We start from the raw sequence: 23,516 nt of genomic DNA on the forward strand, positions 1-23,516 counted from the left end.
CTTAGTGAGATATATTCCTATCTTTTGACGTTAGATAAAAATCCATATAACAATGTTTAAATGAATTCACCTAATCTAGCATTAATAGAATAATGTACTTTATACTTTAATCCAAATGTTATTATCCTACATTTACTTCAAAAAAGCTGCACAGGTAGAAATTTCCAAAAATTATTCTTTACAAGTTAAAGTTGGTAACAGCTTTTATCACTAGAACCACTGACATATGTCATGTCAACTATCTGTCAATCCTTCCAAATGTAATGTTTTGTGAAATTTCGACATGTGACATTATTCTTCCTTCAAAATAATTTTAAACTGTAACGTTTTTCACAAATATTTTATCTAATATTAGACATCCTTTAACCAGTTTTATAAATGTATTGTATCAATGCTCATCCATCATGTTGTGTCCAATATTTTACATAACCATCGTATGAAACATCCTCAAAAAATTGTAAGTCTAACCATTCATAATTATATTTTAATATTACTTACACCCTCTAATTGTAGCATCCCTGATGATGGAAACAATTTATTAAATTTCCGAAAGCTTGGACAAACTTTAAAGAGTACTCTTTCATTTGCTTTCATAATGTCCCATTATTTGTTGGTTCCATTCCTAACTAGTCAGCATATATATATATATATATATATATATATATATATATATATATATATATATATATATATATATATATGCACTTCCACCGTCTTTACGGACAAAGCTCTCTTTGTCATCGATTGTTCCAGAAGGGATGAGAGCATCAAAAGTTCCAGTGTTGATGTAAAACCTGAAATCGAAGCATCCGAGGGGTTTCCTCAAAATACTAGAGCCTATTGCATAATGGTGCACGACACTGTCATAGAACACCTCCCACTCAGCGAAATTATTAAAAAATGGAACTGAACATGTGATTTTGCTTCAGTATCATTCGAAGAGTCGACATGAGAATAGCTGTTGTAGATATTCAAGGCTTCACCATCGAGCAAAAATTCCACCCTAAAGAAATAGCCATTAGGATTGGAATTCAGTGTAGTAACTTTTTACTGCTGTCAAACACACCATTTTCCAGTTTGAGTAAAAAAGATCGTCGTACCGCCTGTTACTTGGAGCGAAACATTCACGGATTGAGGTATTCCTCTGGCTTTGTGGAATATAATCAATTGGATGCCATCCTCACAGAAAATCTACAAGGTGTCGATGTCATTTATGTGCGTGAAAAATTTCACGAGTTGAATATACCGACACGCGTTGTGAATTTGGAGGGCTATGACAATACAACATGGATGGTTCCCACATTCGACAACAACGAAGGTGTCTCACCCTGTATGCATCACATTCGCAAGCGAACCAACTACAATTGCAGTATCCGAAACGTAGATATTTTATACAAATGGCTTTGTGATATATTACCAAAATAAAAATGTATAATGAATTTCTAAATCATTTCTTCTTTTTCATCTAACCTCACCGCCTTATGATACCCTCAACAAAAATAGAAAACGTATGCAAAACGATCGAAAGCGCACGAAAAACGATCGAAAGCGCACGAAAAACGACCGTAAACACACGAAAAACGGTCGAAAACGCACGAAAAACGATCGTAAATGCACGAAAAACGATCGAAAACGCACGGAAAACAACGTATTTTGAAATGTCATTGTCGAATACTTCGCTACCCCATTGCCGTCACGTTGAGTCCACAACGCGTAACCCCTCAACACTTTTGGGTGTCCTCTTTCTTCTGATGATGCTAACTTGGTTAACAAAGATACGAGAATTAGTGCCCGTTTGGCATGTTGGAATGCTAGACTTCTGTTAAACTGACATGTTTTTTCTTAAATGGTATATTTTGACGCACCTTGTATACTTCGATGTTATGTTTTATTCTTTTAATGACGTATTTTGAGACATCCTGTACACAGTCGTATTCCTAACCCTTCATTTTCAAACTGGCAACACCACATTGCCCAATAAACAACGATACATTTTACAACTGGCAACACCTGCTTGCGCCAGCAACCGGTAAATCTCGATACCATCTCCATCTCTCTTTGTATCGATTACGTCAGACACGTCTCTCGCTCTTACACACACACATACACATCTTTACATGAAATATTAATTATTTCCCAAATCTAAGTATATTTTCCTATCTTCAATATGATAATGGAGATTACAGTCTACGGAAATCAAGAAAAAATGCTGTCAAGTATAATGAATGAGTCAATTTCGGTACCGACAAAACTAACGCTGTAAATACCCAACATTCGCAATTACCTTCAATATCTTACGTTGGTGTAGAGGCTAAGGACAATGTCTACCGTGCGGACGATCCAGGTTCGAATCTCTTGACTATAAACTTTTTTAAATTGAAATCACGTGACTGGAACGTGACAAGGGGGCCGAGGGGTGAGGCAGAGTCGCAAGAGGGCCTGAGCGGTGATGTGGAGTACTAAGGAAGCTGATAGGTTAGGTGGAGTACCAAGGGGGCCGATAGGTTAGGTGGAGTACCAAGGGGGCCGATAGGTTAGGTGGAGTACCAAGGGGGCCGAGGGGCGGAGTTCCACGTTTAAATCGCTACGATACTCGTTCCATCCTGCGTCGATTTAGATGACACAGATAGGTTAGCCCCACTCCCGGTGAGCCAGAATCGGTGTTGTTCATCTACTAACCTTTCAAGCCAAAATTTTTACACACACTTCAAGAAGGCGACGAAGCAAGACGCCTGGAATATTGTTTATGGGTCCAAGGGGAAAATTTAAACAATAGAAATTTCCTAAAAAATATTTTATATACCGACGAAGCCACTTTCACTACAAATGAAGTAGTGTCATCACAGAATTGTCGCTATTGGGCAGCGGATAATCCTAACTGGGTAATGAACTGTAGAAGCCAGTATTCTCAAAAAATCAACGACTGGTGTGAGATACTGAACGAACGAATTATTGGTCCCTTCTTTTTTGAGGAAAACATTAATGCGCAGAGGTTTCTAGAATTTTAAAACACAGAGTTTTGCGATGCTATTCACGAGTTGCCAATCAATGAACGATCAAATTTAATTGTCCAGTTAGATGGGTGTTCAGTTCATTATGCCAGAGCTGTGAGGCAATGGCTTAACGAACATTTTCCAAACCGATGGATAGGCCGTGGTAGTCCGTTTATAGAGTAGCCATCCAGATCTTCAGACCTCACAGTTTTGGACTTTTTTCTCTGGGGACTTCCCACACAAAAGGTTTACAAAAACCGCTCAAGAGATAGAAATGAACTTTGTGCAAGAATTCGACAGGTATGTGCAGATATTAGCCCTCAAGAACTAAGGAACGTAATCAGAAACATTCGTAAGCGCTACGACACATGTATCGAAATACGTGGTGGATTAGTAGAGGCTACTAGAATATGAGTTAGAATTAATTGTTGCACTGAATCGAAAATTTCAATAATTAGTAATTAGTTACGTTTATTAAAATTTTTTGCTTCATTGTTAGTTGAATTGTGTGAATGTAATTCCGTTATTTTCATTAAAAATATTTACGCTATTTGTTTTTTTTATCCGGCGGCACTTTATTGTTGAAATCATACAAAAAATTATATATTGTGACTGTGTGAGTTTTCGAATTTTTGAGTTGTCATAACTTTGTTAATAATGAATATTTTTTCATGAAATTTTGATCACACCTATTTAGAGGCACTCTGAATCCAGTGGCATAGTGATTTTTTCAATAAAAAATCGCTATTAAAAAATTCCGATTTTTGACTAAGAAAAAATATCGTAGTATGCCCTGAAACTTTAGTAAACATTTCAAATTATGTCCTAAGGTAGCCCTTTTAGTACTTGACATTTAAAAAAAATTATTAAAATCAATTTACAACTTCAAATTTTAGGGGGGATGTTTCCAATAAAAATGGGTCACACTGTATATATATATTGAATGTGAGTCACAAAAAGGATTTGAAGCTTTATAACTTTTATTTAATTATCTGCGAGCGCTTTCGACAGCTGGTCGTACTGTCATCATCTAGGCACTACTCAAGAGTTTGAGTATTGCCTAGAAGAACAGATTTCTGCGAAATCATGATCTAAACCATTGTAAGGCATCCCACCTATCTACACAATATTTGTTTTAGTGACGAACGTACATTTTTTTTAAACGGCTATATTCACATACAAAACTGCCGTTATTGGGGTGACACCAACCCTCACATTTTCCGGGAAACACATACCCAATATCCAGAAAAAATTAACGTTTGGGCAGGAATATTGGGAAACCATATTGTAGGACCTCTATTTATTGATCAAAATTAACCAGGGGAACTGTATTTGAATATGCTGAAAACTACTGTTGAGCCTCTATTCACTGTAATCGTCGAAGCGAATCCTAATGAATTCGATAGGATATTGTATTCCAACATGATGAAGCACCACCACATTACTCCAGATAAGTAAGAAACTATTTGGATACTACTTTTCCCGTCGTTGGATTGGCCGTCGAGGTTCTACAGGACGGCCAGCCCACTCGCCAGATTTGACACCTTTGGACTTTTTTTATGGGGCTATTTGAAGCAAAAGGTGTACGAAACTGAACCTGCTTCAATATTGGATATCAGGCAGAGAATAATGAATATTTGTAGATATATTAACGTTACTGTGATCAAAAATGTTCTGCGTGAAATATCGGACAGGCTGTTCATATGTCAAGAAGTTCAAGGCAACCATTTCGAGCATCTTCTGAACTGACCTCAAGCTTATTACTCCATATTAAGTAGTTAAATGTCAATGTATTCAGGCAATTATTGAAAGTTCCGCCATTTTATAGTGGTTGAAGATATTGACATCATATTCTAAAGTTGTGAAGCATTTGTCAGGAACTTCAAAAAGATGTGTCACAAGACCCCTTTTCCATTTAATTTTTTTCCCAGATGGCGCCCAGTATCCATCTTGAAAGTTTCATCTGTCAATTTTACTTCAAAATGAAATATTCATGCATTAATTTCATTATCCCAAATTTCAATTTTTTAGGTTGACCCGTTCAAAAAATAAAATGGAGGGAGCATTAAAATAGTGCACTGTATAAGGTATATAAGGGTGTACATTGTGAAGTATTTCAGTTTATTGTATTCGTTTCAATTATCATTTTCAATATATTATGTTGTGTAGCGTTCTTATGAATGATATCCGATTCAATTCTATAACGTATGTTTTAAAAATGTTTTTTTTCTAGTTTATATCTGAAAGTAACTTTTATGCATGACCGACACATTCTTGTGGAGAGTTTATTTTGAACTCAATTGCTTGCTTCCTTCCTTTGGAAGTGTATCACAATTATTGTATAAAGATGAAGAAATTGAAAGTCAAAAAGTTTTATTTTCTCAAAAAACTGTTCGAATATCAGGGGTGGAGGAGTTATGAATATCAAATCCTCATTTTAGTTGTTCAGCATTTCATAAAATGCTATATATATATATATATATATATATATATATATATATATATATATATATATATATACTAATAATAAAATACAACGCGCGTTGTATTTTATTATTAGCACATAACTTAAACAGTTTTGAAATGATCAAAATGTGTCATGAAAAGGACTCAGAAATATTATAATAACTATTATTCAAAAGATACAACTTCAGATTTTGTTTGAAAACTTTACACTAGTCATAACTTTTGGCAGTCGGTTATAAATTTTCATTGACAAATAAAAAAAAGAAATAATAAAAAGTTCGCCCCCAAAGAACGACAACTCTCAAAATTTTAAATTTGTGCGAGCTAAGTTCTGACGAGGTCTTACCTTTCAATGTGTGATTCTTAACAAGAGTTGGATGATAAGAAGTGAAAATCGGTCGTCCGTCCTTGCGGTTAGAACCACTGGTTCACACAGCGGTTGACTGAGTGAGTAAAGCAAACCACCAACGTCAACCCACCAAACTACCGTCCCACCATTACATTACATCTATATAAAGGTGAGTAAGAACTGTCGCATTCATGGTTTTTATTATGAAGATGTATTTGTGAGTTCACCGTAAATTTATTTTACAATAAACCTTTTTACAGGACTTTGTTTTTGTTATTCCCGCAATCACTCTCATAATTCTTTTTTTGTGCTATAATTTAAAATTTAAATATAAAAAATGTTGATGAAATGTTCATATGCATCATTCATGTTTGTGATGATGGATTATTGCCATTGCACCAGCAAATAATGCAGTGTTGTGTTTGTTGATACTGCATAATATGTAACTCGATCAGGAATCCGGAGTTAGCGTCCAGATTAAAATCACTTGCAATACTCATTTGATACCTCAGTTAAATATTTCTTCAAAAACATTATAAATATTGTCGTGAAAATAATTAACATCACCATCATGAGCCCTGTAGCAAGCTAAAACTCTCAGTTTACTTCCGTCAGGGGATTTACAAGAAATTCATGTCGAGTTTCGTTATTTACATATTATTTTAAATTCAATTACGGAGCACAAGTTATCAGCTTGTAGTAGTTATATAAATGAATCTAATAGCTAAATTTTTAGATGATTCAAAGAGTGCATATTCAAACAGCAATTTTTCACCAATATTTAATTAGGAGAAAACATTAATTCATTGTTGGGTCCGTCGGGCTGCACTTCTAAAAAAACCTAGTAATGCACGGTCCTGCCGGCTAGAGTGTTCGGTTCATAGCTTTTCAAAAGTTCTCCACATTAATAGTAACTTCGAATGATGAGTAAACGTTTGGTGGTGAGGGGTCACACACCTCCTCAGGAAAGAAAACTTTCAGCATGTTATTTAGGCCGTCAGACGAGGTAATGTGCTCGCTCACTCGCTCGACTCGTGAACGTGTAAGCAAGCTTGCCGGGGTACTTCCTTTATAGTGGAAAAAGATGTTAACAAATCTGAAATCTATGAACGAAAAATAAAAAATTAATGAAACATTGAAAATACCGAAATATTTGAATGTCAATCGAAAAATGTATGTTCTGATATATTATTCAACTATTGGTCACTGCTTACGAACCCTCAGAAGTCGAAACTTGTACCATTTTGGCAAAATGAAGATATCGAAAGTACAGTTCTGGGAAAACTTCTTGATCAAACCAATTGAGTTGTAGAATGAATAAATACATTATATTATCTTGATATTTTTTTTCTAATTCTAATTTTTTTCAGAATTCGCCTTAAAAATAAACAATCAAGAAATAATTGGCGGCCAATCTACTGAGTTCGTATCATTCGAAGTAAATTCTTTGGAATGTGGTTTGATACAGCAAACATATGTCACCCATGTGTCATTATTAATTGGCAGCATTGGATTGCAGTTGCATAGACATGAACAAGTGATAGAGATTATTAAAACTCCTTCGTCTGGTAAAGTAAAAGAGTGTTTATTCAAGGCCATATATTTTCAGGTGGGTATTTGAATGTGACTTACTAACATAACTCATACAAATATAATATGAGACGTCTAGTTGCAAAACCACAAAATTTTTGATGCGGATACTAATATAAAAATTTGTTTTATCAATATTTCTTTTTGGGAACTGCAAAATTGTCTACAATATTTTTATACGTTATAAAAGTTCGTAAAAATATCTGGGAAAGGTGAGATTATATCATCAAAATATCTTCTGACGAAATGACTATTATATTCTGAATCGTTCAAGATTTCAGTTATTTGGTCAAATCTCTGCAATAAATATTTATTGACTCACTATGTACAATCATTAATCGAATAATCCAAATTCATGTAGTCTAATATTACCCGATATCAAAAAATGAATTTATTGTAACTGCTCCATTCAATTTACTTCTAATTTAACCCCTAAATCATTAAATATTTTTCGGGACATTACGTATATTATAAGTTACAAAGAAACTACAAAAGATTTTCATCATTTTATTCCAAAATTATTTCCAAGCGTCGACGCTTGGGAGTGGGCAGGCCCCGGGGTCAAAAGCCTTGCAGCATGACATTACTTGGGAAGTAGGCAGATTGAGACCTCAGTATAATGATAGCTTTCTGAAAATGTTTTCAAAGTCGAAATATCGAAGAAATATTTCAATATTAACATTTGTTTACAAAAAGAATTTGAAGTTTTAGTAACATTTACTTATTATATTGTATTTCTTGGACTTTGTCAATAAGATGCAAATCTTCAGATAATAAAGTATATATTTTGATATGCGAGCACTTTCGATAGCAGACTGTGCTATTGCCTTCAAGATTCTACTCAAACTGAACGTTTTATCTTCTTGTTTGTTCTTTTATACGGTTAGAACGCCTTAGTTTAGGTATTTGTCCAGGTAATATCCTTTGTGTTGGAGTTTCACTAGTTTCATTGTTACTAGGAATGTGTATTGTGTAGTATATTGAATGTTAGGTCTTGTTGTGTTTTGATTTGTATTTGTTCCTGGATAAGTTAGTTATGACTTTTGAATTTATGGATATTCAGGTTTTCCCAGATGTCCATACGGTTTCCTTTATTGACTTGTTAATTGAGATTGATGTTTTTGGGGGGGTTATGTTTTTTGTGTATGGCGTGCTGCGAGGTTTGATTTATTTGTTATTTTTTCTTAGTTTGGCCGATATAGATTTGTTGCAGTCTGAGCATTGTATGCTGTACACTGTGTTTAAGTTTTTGTCTTCTTCTATTTCATAGTTGTTTATTTTTTGTGTTATTTTCGTGTTCGACTTGTAAGAGATGTTGATGTTTGAAGATGTTTGTTAATTTTCAAGTGGAGGAATAAATAACACCGAAATTTTGCACTGAATTTTTCATTTAAAAGGTGGAATAAATGAAAGCACGACTTTCTCTATGTATTTATTTAAAAAACTAAAAATACACTCAACTTGCAAACTGAAAAATAATTGAAAAAAATAATTAAATGAAAATAATAAAATATTAATTGAATAAATATATTAATCATGCCTCTGTATCATCAGGAGCAACTTTCTTCTCGGTTTTACAACCGCCTGCACAAACAAAACCACAGTCGTGAAGGCATAAGTACAAGGCACACTGTTTACAGAAGTACTTTGTAGTCTTCTTTTTTTTGTTTGGAGACATGGGCACCAACGATTTCGAGAATTCGTTTCGAATGAATGAGTTTCCACAGAATTTCATCTCGCAGTATGATCAGGAGGTTTGGGTAGAATTTCCTGAAGCCTCATACGTATTGTGAGTGGTAAATTCGGAACCAACATTCGCCTCGCTAACTGGTCTTCAATAAGTTTCACCCCAAACTGCCTCAGGAAAAGGCGGCGGCACCAAGCGATCATCTTCAATAGGAAGAAACAGTTTGATCTTCCTCTTGGAGATGATCATCTGGTGATCGAAACACGTGTCGAGGTGTTAAAATAATGGTCCAGTAAAATTCAAACAGCATGAGGTTGGAGAAGGTATTGCAGTTGGCGACAAGAAACATGAGAACTCTTTCCTGTTGAAGCTTTCGAGACTTCATTGGTTTTTTAGGAACTCTATAGTACATGAGATATGATATAATAACAATTGCAAAATAAGTGAAAGCAGTACTTATAATATGAAGCCAGTATGAAAATTCATGTTTTCCTTGATGAATCATTAAATCAGAAGGATGTAATAACACTCGTAAAATTTCAACCCATTGAAAAAACCGTGAATAGTTAAAACGAAGAGATGACCCAAAAAAATTCGTAGACTTTTGTGAAGTACACCTCCAAGTCAACTGTCAATTGTTTTGTCAAAATTTATAATACAGCATTCAACTCCTCTCCTAAATAATTGTGTTGACCAGTGTAATGCAGCATTCAGCTACATTTCTGAATTTTGTTGATCAGTATATATACGCTATATCCGTTCAAGATGGCTGAAGGTATTGAACCGGTAGTTCACATATTGGTAACCAATGGATCTTGCTACACACCCCTAAAGTAACTTCAGTTAGAGGCTTGGCATCAGGATAAGAATGTACCCAATATCACTAGACAGATACAACAGTTTTGTGTCTTTAGCGTAATGAGCTGGACACGCGAAAGAATACCGTTACATGTTACCGAGTGTAGATCTGTAGTACTCTCAAGGGCTTGAGTCATTCCGTTGCGTTCTGTTTGAGATGGACGGAGGTGTCCCTTGTGGCTCTGGCAGCGAGTTGTGGATGGCGATTGGAGGCGCCTTTGAAACGTGTTGATCTTAAGGTTCCTTGAAGGGAGTGCAGAACCGCCCATTTGTTGTCGGTCCATCCATCCTGGAAAATCATACTGTGTTAAAAGCCCGGCGAGTCTACGTCAGGACAATCGTCGTTCTGAAAACCTACGAATCTGAAGACTCTTCCGTTTTATTTCCGGAACTTGAAGGGAAACCACATTACAAATATAAAATACACAAATTTTGCCCATAAAACATGAAACTCAAAATAGATGGATGCATCTCTCAGAGAGACTGCTTGTATCACCTAATTAATTCATACTGACACTTCAAAATATTTCACAATATTCTTGTTGAAGCAAGAAAACTGTTATGCATGAGAATCAAACTTACGTAATGTCCAGTGACGGCTCGTGCATTGGAGAACAGGGGAGGCTAAAGTCATATAGACTATAAACACAAAGTCATATAGACTATAAATACAAAGAAGAGCCCGCCGGAGGCGTGAAAATTTTTATGTTGTTGCACGCTTTGCTTGATACTTAAGTTCATAGGTTTGTGCAATTAACTTTTGCCAAAAATCATAGGTGTCGAATTAAAAAATTGAACAAATCGTCAGCTTTGTGCCCAGATGAAACATCATGAAAACCCATAAAACGTGCTATCACATTACCATCTTTGACATATCATATGACACTTCATATGACACTTTCAATCTTCTTGCTTATATTTTCCTTAATAATATATGCCACACTGTTTGGATGGTTTTTGAGGTGTCCGAAAAAACGATACCGTTCAAAAAATTACCAAATTGTGAATCATATTTGTCCCATATCACGAGGTAAATTTTTTAAATCGGAGTATCCTATTTTAGACCACGATTGGTATTCGGTTAGTAGGAGATTTGAGCCGGTTCTAAGCCTCCCCCCACCACTATGACGTATTAATTGCTTTTTTATTGGTTGTTGTTTGGTGAAGTCACTGTGATGTGACCTTGAAGGGTGTGGTGTATGGATTGTTCAGAAATTTTTTCCCGGTTTTAATCCTCCCCCCACCAATATGACGTGTTATTTGCTTTTTTTTGTTGTGCAGTGAAGTCAAGGCGTTGTGACCTTGAAGTGTCTGGTGCATGGATCGTTCAGATTTTTTTTTCATATGAGATTTTGTGTGTGTATGTGTGTGTGTGTGTGTGTTAGAGAATGCACGGTACAGGGTTTCATCATGTGCTTGTTTGTCTATGTGCAAACATACGTCTGCATACTTCGAAGATCCTCCAAGTAATGAATGCTCCATCGGTGTGAGGGCACCAAGTTAGTAGTGGAGTGACGTCACAGCAATAACCGTTCAACGGCTAGAGAGCGACATGTTCACTCCACGACGTGTGGCAGAGTAATGCGTATTCATCGGTCTGCTCTCACCTCCCTCGATGTAGTGAAGGATGTGACGTAACGCCCCAGACTCGCCATCAATGGTGACACGCAGGCGGGCGAGGACTGTGCTAACGTCTGTCCTCTCCGAGAGCGCAACGACAATTGCTTGTTCGGCTATCGCTCTCGAAGCAGTGAATGATGTGACGTAACGCATCACCCTACCCTCGCTATTGATGGTGACACGCAGGCGGGCGAGGACTGTGCAAACGTCTGCCCTCTCCGAGAGCGCAACGATCACTGCTTGCTCGTGCCGGCAACTGTTATCGCATCAAATTGGGAGATGGGCTTGGCTGTGACGTCAGGCATCTCTAGTGGATAGCAACTAGCAATGTGAACCTTTCACGGTTTCATGGTGGGGGTGACTCGCACTGTTTAATATAAAAGAAATGCTTGGCACACTATGAAATCAGTAGACGAATATATCTGCAGCAGTTAGCAATTGGTAGAGTGTTATTCAGTTCGTAATAGAAGGAAGACGGTGAGTGTATTTGTCTGTTGGAAATTGTTTATATTTTCATATATATTATCATCATGTCCGTTTCAAAAGTAGACTTGAATAAAATTAATAATTTGATTGTACAGGAGGTTGAAATACTAGAGCAAAAGGCCTTATCATCATTGCCAATTGATGAAGTGTACATAATTAAAAATATGTCAACTTATTCTACACGATTTGGTAAATCAATTTTATTAACTTTGCAAGATGTGAGCAATGATAAATTATTTAAAACATGGCTACCAAAACGTATTTCGTTGCAATTCAGTGATGACGATATATCTTGTATCAACTCATCAGGTGGTAAATATACGATGGTGTATTTAGGACAGAGCCAACAAAGTTTTGCTGGCATGAAAACGCGATCTCTAGTTAAATTCAATATGATTGAATAATAATTGTAATAATTTATAGCGAATTTCTTTAGGTCATAGCTTACAAAGTTTTTTGGTGTGAAAACGCTAAATCTAGTCAAATTCAATATGATTGAATAATAATAGTAATTATAATGAATTTCTTATTGCTTCATTAATATTCATATATTAGATGATAATTATATGGAAATATAAACATTACTAACTTAGTTGAATACACCCACTTTGTAACTACAAGTAAAATGGGAATGTGAGTATTATATCACTGAAAAATTGGAGGTTGCTTATTGTTTTTTTTTATTCGATTTCAGTTCCACCATTTAAAGATGTGGATGCAGTACGCAAGTCAAGATTGGGTCGATGTTGTAGATCTCAAATCATCGGTTCAACATTTGTCGTCTAAATTGAAGGTGTTGGGTGATGGAGCCGAACATGCAAGCAATTATGATATGAGTGTATGCTATGATGAAAAACAAATCGAATTATGCCTTCGTGATGCTGAGAACTATTGGAGTGGTGCAGAAGTTTGTAACAAATTTTTGGATAATGAATTGGAATTGTGGCAACTTTGTGAGGTTATGATTGAACTGAACCTAAGAAGATTCCTGTATAGCCTCCAACCATACTTGCCAGAATGGATTATTCATCACTTTGAATTGAATGATGAAAATCGAGAGGAAATTGAAGATGGTCGCGAAAATGATGATTATGAGGAAGAAGTTATTTTAGATAGTCTGTATGTTCCTGTAAATCATAAATGATGTCAAATAAAAAACTTTGTATTATTTTCATGTTTTATTTATTTAAATCTCATGAAATACAATAGAAAATGATTACAAAACAATAAATATGATATAAAATACAATACGTGACTTGAGTCAGTTACAAATAAAAAAAAGATCATAAAACAGTATATGATAGAGTGAAAAAAAGTGTCAATATCTGCTATGAACTGAACCATCCAATGCATTGTATGTTAAAATTGTATCATGCAAAATTAATGCATATACTTTAGTGTTGTCTGGAAACTTGGTCTTCCTCGTCTCAAACTCAATCTTTATATCAATAGTTGATGATTTTGTTGCATTCGGTTGATGGGAACAATCGATGACGAATAGTGGATTCTCTCTAAATTGCCCAATGTCCATCAGAGGTTCACTCATATCTTTATCATAATAACTTCGCTGGAAACTCTCAAAAGCATAATAAGCAGGAGCATCAAGTTTTTTATCGAAATTCAAATTCCAACGCTCATATGGATAAACTTCAGAATTCAAGTATACTCGAATACTATTGATATCAGCAGTTGTGAATTTTGTAATATCCTGTGTTCTATCTTCAGATGTGGTAGTACTTTGGAATGCGATGATGACAAAACGAGGAGTTTCCAATGCATTAGTTGTTTTGATGGCCCATATGTCTGAAGAAGTCCCACGTAATGATGGTAGTTCATAGAGGTCCCACATACGATATGCCAATTTGATTTTGGCATTCAGACCGCTTTTGTTTATTCTACTCAAAAGTTTGAGCTTGTGTTTATCATCTGGTACAATATGTCTTATTTTCCATTCGATTTTATTTATTTCCAAATCAGCATCAACCTCACCTATATACGAGTTTTTGAATGATCGAGCGATAATCAAAATCAATTCCTGTTTGGCATTCAAGATACTTTTGTTGTAATCTTCAGCAAAACCCATCAAATATTTCAGTGGTAGTTTTCCACTAAAAACATGACTGCTTGTATCCAAGATATCTTGCTTCAATTGTGAAAGTCCCCAACCAGATGTCAATAATGTGTTAGCATGAGATTGTCCAAATGATATCATGGTTTTCATTGTAGATGTTATCCCAGGTTTTCTAACAACAGCCACTTGTTCACCACCCATTTCATAACGAATTTCGTCAAAGAGAAATGCAATTGCATTATTCGAGAGATAGCATGTTTTCGCTACATCTTTGGGGTGAATTTACCTTCTATGTAAATGAAGCTGTCGGCAATATCTAGTATAACATCTTGATTATTGATTGCAATTCTGATTTCATCCGAATTCCTGAATAGCGGTGATCCATAGGGCTTATATGTGTGCTCATGTAAACTTATGAGAGAATGATCGAGCACTGGTTCATTGAATATATTCAACTTTTCACTGTTTGTTTCGAGCACCATTGTTATTTTCTCACTTTCAATCCAATCGATTTCAAAAATTTAAGATCACTCACAGACAGAGCGTTATGTGCTAACTGTTTAGCATACACTTGTGGAATGAGCTTCTTTTTATGCACACTTTTCTTTTTATGCACACCTTTCTTTTTAATAGTACAACTCGTTTGGGATTGTTCAATGCGATTTTGTCTATTGTAAATGAAACCCATAACAACAGTTATTCGATTTTCTTCAATTCCAAAATAATGAAAATCTCTTCTTCACTTCCAAAATCGATAAGGTTATTTTTTTCATCCAAAATACGCACTGTAATGTTGTGAATCAATTGACGACCTTCTGGACTGACAGGCATATATATAATACTGTGTGGTTCTTTAGTAAGATTGTAGCCAGGTTCAACATCAATATCGAATGAGAAAAGAATGTGAGATTCTTCACCATTTATATATGAACCAGATATTATATTGCAATCTAAGCGGATAAGTCTCACAGTTGTAATGTTTATTGGTAATGATGATTCATGTATCTGATTTGGTGGAAATATTCCATGAGCGAACCCCATCATTTCTGCTATAGAATTTGGATGTGTCAGATCAATTTCATATTTGGATCGCATTTCACATTTGAATGTATTATTATTGGCGTGTAGATAGAAAATATCATCTGCAACGACATCATTTGGTTTTTTATCATGAAACAATCTGAACATGATATGTTTCTGTATGACGGCATTGATCTCTTCTATTTCGTAAGCACCACATGGAATTTCAATTGTCAACTTTTGGGATATCGATGAGTTGTCATTACTGATTCTAAAACTAACTAAGTTATTAGCTTCAGTTATATTATTGATTGTATTGCATCCATAGAATCCCAAAAGTCCTAATCCATAACGACTGTTCCTATCCAATTCAATTGGTGGAAAAAAATCCGCACTCAAGACACTTGTCCCGACAGCTTGTAGCTCGAACTTTCGTGACATGACTGATGAATATTTTGAAACACATTTCAATTTATTATTGTACACAGCAACAGCACATTTGAGACAATTTACACTTTTTGGAAGGTGTTGTATTGTAATAAGTATCATTTTTATTGATACCAATATTCACATCCTCTATATTACAAATACAACACATTGATTTTCGAGGTATAGGACCATCATTAACATCCGAATCTGAATTTTGATCGTGGTGGTGCTCATAACAATATCTATGTTTCATTATATCGATGTCATCTTGCAGATGCTTAGGCAACTTTTCCCAAACATATGCAATCTCATGTGCAACACATGCAAGTATCACTTCCTTAGGCATATTTGCAAGCATCACTTTATCCATTTTTTTCAAGGTACCATATTTTGAAAACATTCTAAGTGAAAACCCCATTCCCTTGATAGCCTCCCGATCCAGTTTTGGTGTTGAATCCATTTTTATTTGGAAAATTATTTAGAGAGAAACTGCAAGCACAAGTGACCACAGAGAACTGTATTAAATTTCTGTTGTCGATCATAGTTATATTTGATTTTTACATTCGAACATTTTCGAAAGAATCGAGTCAATTCCAATGGTGGGGGTAGATCTCCAAAACTATCGAAATATGTGACTTCTTTCCCACATTTTTTATATGCCACCCAATGTGTTCCTGGTCCACTTATTCCATCTAAATTAACAATAGCTGTCTCGTTTTGTTTTGGACCTGAAGATGGTAATCTATCACGCATAAAAACACCACGAAAATGTGGAATTTTCATTTTTTGTGCATAATAACTGAGATCGAGATCAGTAAGAGGCCTCTGAGGTAGGGGTTCAATCAGTTTTTTGTTTTGTTTGTGGCTTTGTATGGTTTTAAATATAGTCCTAAACCTTTACGGTATGGTTTGAGATATATTCCACTTCCGTGTTTGCCTAATGCTACAGCCTCCATGGTTTTATTGTGACGATTGGCTTCCATTAAAGCCGCTCTGCTGGCTTTTGCCGAATTCACGGCCTTGGTAATACCAGCAGCGGCTCCCGCCAAACTTCCTAGTGCGGATAGTCCAGCAAAAATTGGTATCAATGGTAAAAGTCCACCGATCTTGGGAACAGGAATTATGCGTGGTGTGCGGATTTTCTTCTTTCCACCGGCAGCTTTAAGGTATTTACGTGCCGCCTGCAATGCCACAGTGATAGCTTTTTTGCTATTATTCGTCACAAATTGATTCCCACCAGCTTTCTTCAATACATTTCGCACTTTATGGACTATCCCAGCACCAAATGCAACTTTTTTAATATTATTTTTCTTCGATTGTTTCCTCTTACATTTTTTCTTATTGGTACTACAACCCATGCCCATATGTCTTTTCGCTTTCATAATGTTGGTGACAAGTAATGCAGCTGCTCTTTCCCCAATACTCGCGTCCTTTGATTTAACCCTATCCCAAGCGCTGTATTCAAGTTCTTTGTCGGCTAAATGTCTTGCTGCAAGATCAGATGGATGCTTAGAATATTGAATATCGTGTTTTTTGCATTCAATATCTAATTTATTGATTCCAGGATCGTTACGAGCTAAACGTTGTTTCAATTTTGTACCCGGTCCACAGTATTGATATCCTCCAGGTAGATGTAATTCGAAAGGAAGTTTGTTTATTAAATCATTAACAAAACCACAACCTCTTTTAATTTTACGATCACTTTCAATACGTCCGTATCGTTTGATGGTACACATTGAAATGAATAAGCTAATAACATTTATATAGTCTCCAACCACGGCACGATGCGCATTGTAAAACAGAAAGAAAAGTTTGCTGTAGATAATCTAGATGAGAAATTTGGGTGTGGATTGAATGGACAAAGAGTATTCAGACATGGTCCACTACTTCCATCATCAGTTCGAGGACTCATTATAGGACCTTCAAATTGTGGAAAGACGAATGCAATGATATCACTATTAACACATCCACAAGGATTGAGATTTAGAAATGTGTATCTCTATTCGAAGTCACTCAATCAACCTAAATATCAGTACTTGCGAAGTGTTTTGGAACCTATAAAAGGATTAGGTTTTTATACATTCAGCAATAATGCAGAAATAGTGGAACCCTCCGACGCTAAGCCTAATTCTGTTTTCATTTTCGATGATGTGATATGTGAAAAGCAAGATATTATTAGATCATATTTCTGTATGGGACGTCATAAGGATGTTGATTGTTTTTATCTAGCACAGACATATTCACGGGTACCCAAACAGTTAGTGCGTGACAATACCAATTTCATTATAATGTTCAAACAAGATGAGACGAATTTACATCACATTTATTCAGATCATGTTTCACCCGATGTAACATTCAAACAATTCCAATTGATGTGTGTTAAATGCTGGGAGGATCAATATGGATTTCTAGTAATTGATAAGGATAGAAAAATAGATGAAGGTAGATATCGCAAAGGATTCGATAGTTTTATATACCCATGATCTTGTTTTTGAAACTTATTCGATCACTGAATATTGTAGAGGTCACTTCATCAACGAATTGAGCTATAATTTAAAAAGGGCATTATGAATACAAAAAACGATTCTGAACATAAAAACAATGAAATGAATTTGAAACGTCAACTAGTAGAGACAACAGAAGCTGTCAGACAGAAATTCAACTCTATCAAGAATGATAATATTGAAAATCGTTCGACACTTGAAAGATTGTATGAGCCCATAATGAAACCATTGAATGTTTTATCATCAAACGCTACTTCTAAATCAGCAGTGTTATCACCAAATCGTGGATCTGTTCAATCTACTTCAAATTATCCCATGAGTACTCCAATAAGAAGAAAACAATCTTTTGATGGTGTATCATCTGTGAATAGTGACACGAGCACACTTCAAGACGATATGAGAACAACTCTATTCGAAACACCATCATCGTCCCACATCGATTCCTCGGATCCTGACATCTCACCTGTTATGAATGAAAGTGGTGAAGATGTTTTGATGAAACATTTGAATAATGTAAAATCTAGAAATCCAGCATATGATGGAACATTTGGCGTACGTATGGATCCAATTACACAAAAGCTGAAAATGGGAAGTCTAGTGGTACATTTCAAAGATGGAAACATTTCATTTTGGGATGCTAATAAAGTGAAAAAATATGAATGCGCAGGTAGTCCAGAATTATATGATATGATCTTTTTGAAGAATCCACAAGATGTTGATAATGAAGAAACTCGTCAAGTATATTCCAAAATATTGAAAATAACGAATGCTCCATATAAACAATATCATCTGAAGAATGGTTTTAAAAATACAAATTCTAAAAAATTTCGTGAAGTCATCAAACCACTATTAGACTCACGACAATATCCAATTAGGAGTAGAAGTAAAATTGGTGGAGCACTCAAACGAGTGAAAATGGAGAAAACATATAATTCTAAACCTGCGAATTATGTGTACTGGAATTCACCGAAAGAGTTAGTTGCTCGCCTACGACTATTGGTAGCATCAAAGTCAGCTGGACATACCGGACATGATAATGAAATAATTTCAATAATTGAAGAATTACGTGAAGAAGGTATAATATATTAATATATATCCACAAGTAATGATCACTGTCACATCATCATTCAATGCAGTAACATTATCACTTTTTTTCTCTTTAATCATATTGAAATAGAATGACTAATGAAGTAAGTGATATCAAACGACAAGTTGTTAATGAATTACACAGACCTGCAAGACGTAATTTTCGTAGAAGAATAACTACCATCAAAGGTTTTGCAGATCTATGGCAAATAGATCTAGCTGAACTACAACCTTATGCAAAAAGTAATGAAGGATACCGATATATACTTATAGTAATTGATTGTTACTCAAAATATCTATGGACTGTGCCAGTTAAAGATAAAACAGGTAGTACAATAACTAATGCAATGAAATGTGTACTGAAGAAAGCCAAATTTTCCCCTAAACATATACAAAGCGATCAAGGGAAAGAATTTTTTAATAGAAGCTTCTCATCTCTCATGCGAGAATATAATATCAATCATTATTCAACATTCAGCACAAAGAAGGCAGCTATAGCAGAAAGAGTGATTCGTACAATAAAGGCATGGCTCTACAAGGAATTTTCGATGAGAGGTCACCACAAATGGCTTGATATTCTTCCAATTATAACTAGTAGATATAATAATAAAGTTCATCGTACAATAGGTATGGCACCCATCAATGTTGATTCAACAACAAAATTGAAATTCAAGGGTATCAATGGAATTGGAGGAAGACAAAGTAAACCCAAATTCCAATTGAATGATATTGTACGTATAAGTAAATACAAAAATATTTTTGAAAAGTCTTACACTGCGAATTTTACCACGGAGCTATTCAAGATTGTTAAAATTAATAAAACCATCCCAACGACTTATAATCTTGAAGATATGAATGAACAGCCGATTAGAGGATGTTTTTACGAAGAAGAGTTATTACGAACCGAGAATCCTGACGTATATCTGATTGAGAAGGTGTTGAAGAGAAGAAAAAATAAAGTATATGTAAAGTGGTTAGGTCTTCCTAGCGAACAAAATTCTTGGATTGATGAATCAAATATGGTTTAAATGTATCTAATAGTGACTTTTATGAATAAAGTAATATTAAAGTTCATTATTGTTTTCATTTCAATTATAAGTATGTGAATTGAAAAATATTGCAGCGGTAAACATTGCCCCAGCCATTCGCAATGTTCTGTGTATACCAAACCAAATTAATTGTATACTCCATTCCCGCTTATATTTTTCAACTCACGATATTGAAAACACATTATCATTCCCAAAACTAATCGCCGTCACTTTGAAATGCAGTATCCAACTCTTTTTGCCAATTATCTCTCACTGATAATGCCGTCTCATAAAGCTTAGTCGACTCCTCAAGCTCAGCCTGAGCTTGCATTCTCGAACGTTGATGGAATTGCTTATCTTTACCTATTTTTGAACGGAGTTCATCAGCATCTTTAGACATTCTAGCCAATTCAACCTTCGCTAATGCAATCTTGGCATCTAATGCTTCAAGAGTTTCATTATTAGCATTAATAGCTCGCTCACTCTTTTCAAGTTCAGCAATAGTCATCTGTGCCTTTACAAGACGGTATTTTGCTTTCCTTTTCATTTCCCCAAACCGATGGAGGGGACTGAAAGAAGATAGCGGTTCAGCTTTCAAATCACTCTTCATTTCTTTAGGAGTACCTTTTGGCTTCCTCTTCGATCTGTCACTTTTCGTTGCGGGTTTTTTCTGTCGCACAACACTTTTGGATTCTTTCTTTTCTTTAAAGTCAGTGACAATCGATGAAGATGCCTTAGTAACCTTCCTCTTGATTGTTCTAGATTTCTTATCAACACCAAGAGGAAGGGTAGATGAAGAGTGTTTGAGTGATGATAATTGCGAAACGATCGGATTTTCAATAATAATTTGCTCATTTGGTTCTGGCACATCTGCAAAGTTAACGAAGTCGTTAATATCAAAATCATTTATCGAATCTTGACTCGATAAATGTAATACTGGAATATTTTCAAAATCAGTCTGATCGATATCAACAAGTGGTGAACCATCTTCAGCAATCAATAGCGGCATAGAGCTCATGATTATTAAGGTCTGAGGAATGATATGTGATAGCAATAGAATGTGGATAGGAAAGGTGATGATGTTACTGAGACCTCACCATTTATAGAAGAAAATAAACTAGCGCATGCGCTCTTTCATCAACTGGCACATGCGCTCTCTCACTGAACTATTCACGCATGTAACAATCTTTGTCATTTAAGAGGAAAACTTTGTGTTGCATGCATGTATTTTTAAATGTTAGAAAATAATACAAATAAATTCAAAATATATATTTATTAATAATAGAGGACAATAACGATAATAAAAAATATAAAATGAAAAATGTTAATATGTCTCTGTGGATGTGGAACGTTCTTTGACTCTATTCCTCAATAGTTGTTGCTCGTGCGTCAAACACCAACATTGAAAAAAATGGATTCTCCTATTGGGGTAGAGTTGACCAACCTTCTCACACAGATCCCAAGTACTTCTACATGCATTGCATACATGATTCCAACAATTCATGGAATATGTATCACAACGCAAACAACGTTGCAGTGGAGTTGGAACGGCAGCACAGGTACCGCAAATATTTCTACAGATACCTATATTGTTAAATATTATAGGTTCGGAACACTTCAGACACTGTAACTGTTGTTGACGATAATCCGATTTTGTTCGCTTCGGTGGATGAGAAGGAGGCGATAGTTGAATCCGCAACACGCAATCACTACACATACCAGTACATGGATTGATTGAATCCTTAGGTCTACTTATTTGACAAAAGTAGCACACAATAGCCCCTGCAATCATCATTGGGTAGACACACACTTTTGGTTTTTCATTCCACTCTTTTGGAAACGGCATTTTACTAATTCGATTAGAAATATTAAGAGATGACTTACAGAAACTCTGAATGCTCTCTCCTACACCTACGATCTCTATTTATACAAATCAACATCATGTGAAAGTATAGTGGGATAACTTCTCCTACTATTCCACTCTAAACGAGTCAAGTGGGAGTCGCATCACCTCCTATATAAGTCGACTTGCAAACCTAGAGTTCATTCATTCACTCTCTACAACTGTGAGCAAACAACAACAAGATGAATTCTGCAAAAATAAATGCTGCATTAAATAGAATATCTGCTGTTGATGAAAACAATTGGATAGACGAATCAGATGATGAGGATGTCAATGTTCCGCTAGAGGAAGTGATAGTTGAAGCAGAAGATGTTGGAGTCGATGAAGATGAGATAGACGAAGTTGAAAACGAGGCCAACCAAAGCGACGAAGATGATGACGTGATGGAGTTTGAGAGGGTCATGGATGAAGAAGGAGATGATGAAGGGATAGAAGCTGACACAACTGAAGGCGATGGTGCTTTGAGGATCGGTATGCGAACGCTCAATGTCAGTGAGACACTGGAAGATCCCTTGGATTTGTATTGTGCAATGGATGCATACGTATTGATCAGCACAATAGATGGAGAGAACAAAAAACTATGTTGGTGCTGCTTTCGGTTTTATTCGCATAGAAACAATAATGGAGGGTGGTATGCCCATGTCAACACCCACAACACTGTCTCAATTATGGAAATGGGACAGAATTGGTGTGAAGCTTGCGAGAGGCCACTAACAAACTTCACCCGAGTATCTACATGTATTATATGTAATAATGTCCAACCTGTGGCACAATAACCGTGGACCTACTGGTCAAAAAAACAACAGCCCTTTTCAGGGCTACATTATTCACACAAACAGTAGTTAGTTGTATTAGTATTCATAGATTATATGACAAATGAATACTTTGACTAATAAAAGTCTAAGTAATTTGTTAGTCTTTGAATATCTATACATTATATGACAAATAAATTACTACTTTGACTGAAAAGTCGATATTTGGAATTTGATAGTCATTGAATATCTATGCATATGATGAGTACTACTTTAAATGAAAGTTGAAGTTGGCATTTTGTCAATCATTGTATGCATATAATGATGAATACTTTTACATACATACATTTTGTTTGAGACTATAATGTTAACAATGGTATGAACCTGTTTCTGTTTGAAAGTATAATGATAGCTCTGAAAAGAGCTATTTTTTTTATTGTTTCAGTCTTCAATTGTAGCCCTGAAAAGGGCTGTTTTTTTTATTATTCCATGCAATGGTATGGACTAACGCTCCTCATCATCATCAGAAACAATGATGATTGTATCATCATCTGTATCTGATGATATACTGATGATGTCATCCTCATAATCATCTGAATCAGACGATATACTAATGGCATCATCATTAGCATAATTATCTAGCTCGTTATCCTCTAGATCGTCTAACTCATTGA

At 35.4% G+C, this 23,516-nt stretch overlaps 2 protein-coding genes across 2 annotated transcripts in view; one reads left to right on the top strand and one right to left on the bottom strand.

Annotated features, from left to right (window-relative positions):
- Positions 1-23,516, bottom strand: part of LOC141480414 (uncharacterized) — a 388,666-nt gene that overhangs the window by 351,469 nt on the left and 13,681 nt on the right. The gene's annotated exons all lie outside the window — the stretch shown is intronic.
- LOC111511015 (intermembrane lipid transfer protein Vps13) overlaps positions 1-23,516 on the top strand; it is a 1,108,316-nt gene that overhangs the window by 252,965 nt on the left and 831,835 nt on the right. The window contains 1 exon segment of the mRNA XM_074170346.1: positions 7,179-7,417. Coding sequence (XP_074026447.1) covers positions 7,179-7,417 — 239 coding nt within the window.

The sequence above is a fragment of the Leptinotarsa decemlineata genome, unplaced genomic scaffold (assembly GCF_025532065.1).
Source record: "Leptinotarsa decemlineata unplaced genomic scaffold, Ldec_3_MD MMD2_P_RNA_scaffold_8, whole genome shotgun sequence".
NCBI lineage: Eukaryota > Metazoa > Arthropoda > Insecta > Coleoptera > Chrysomelidae > Leptinotarsa > Leptinotarsa decemlineata.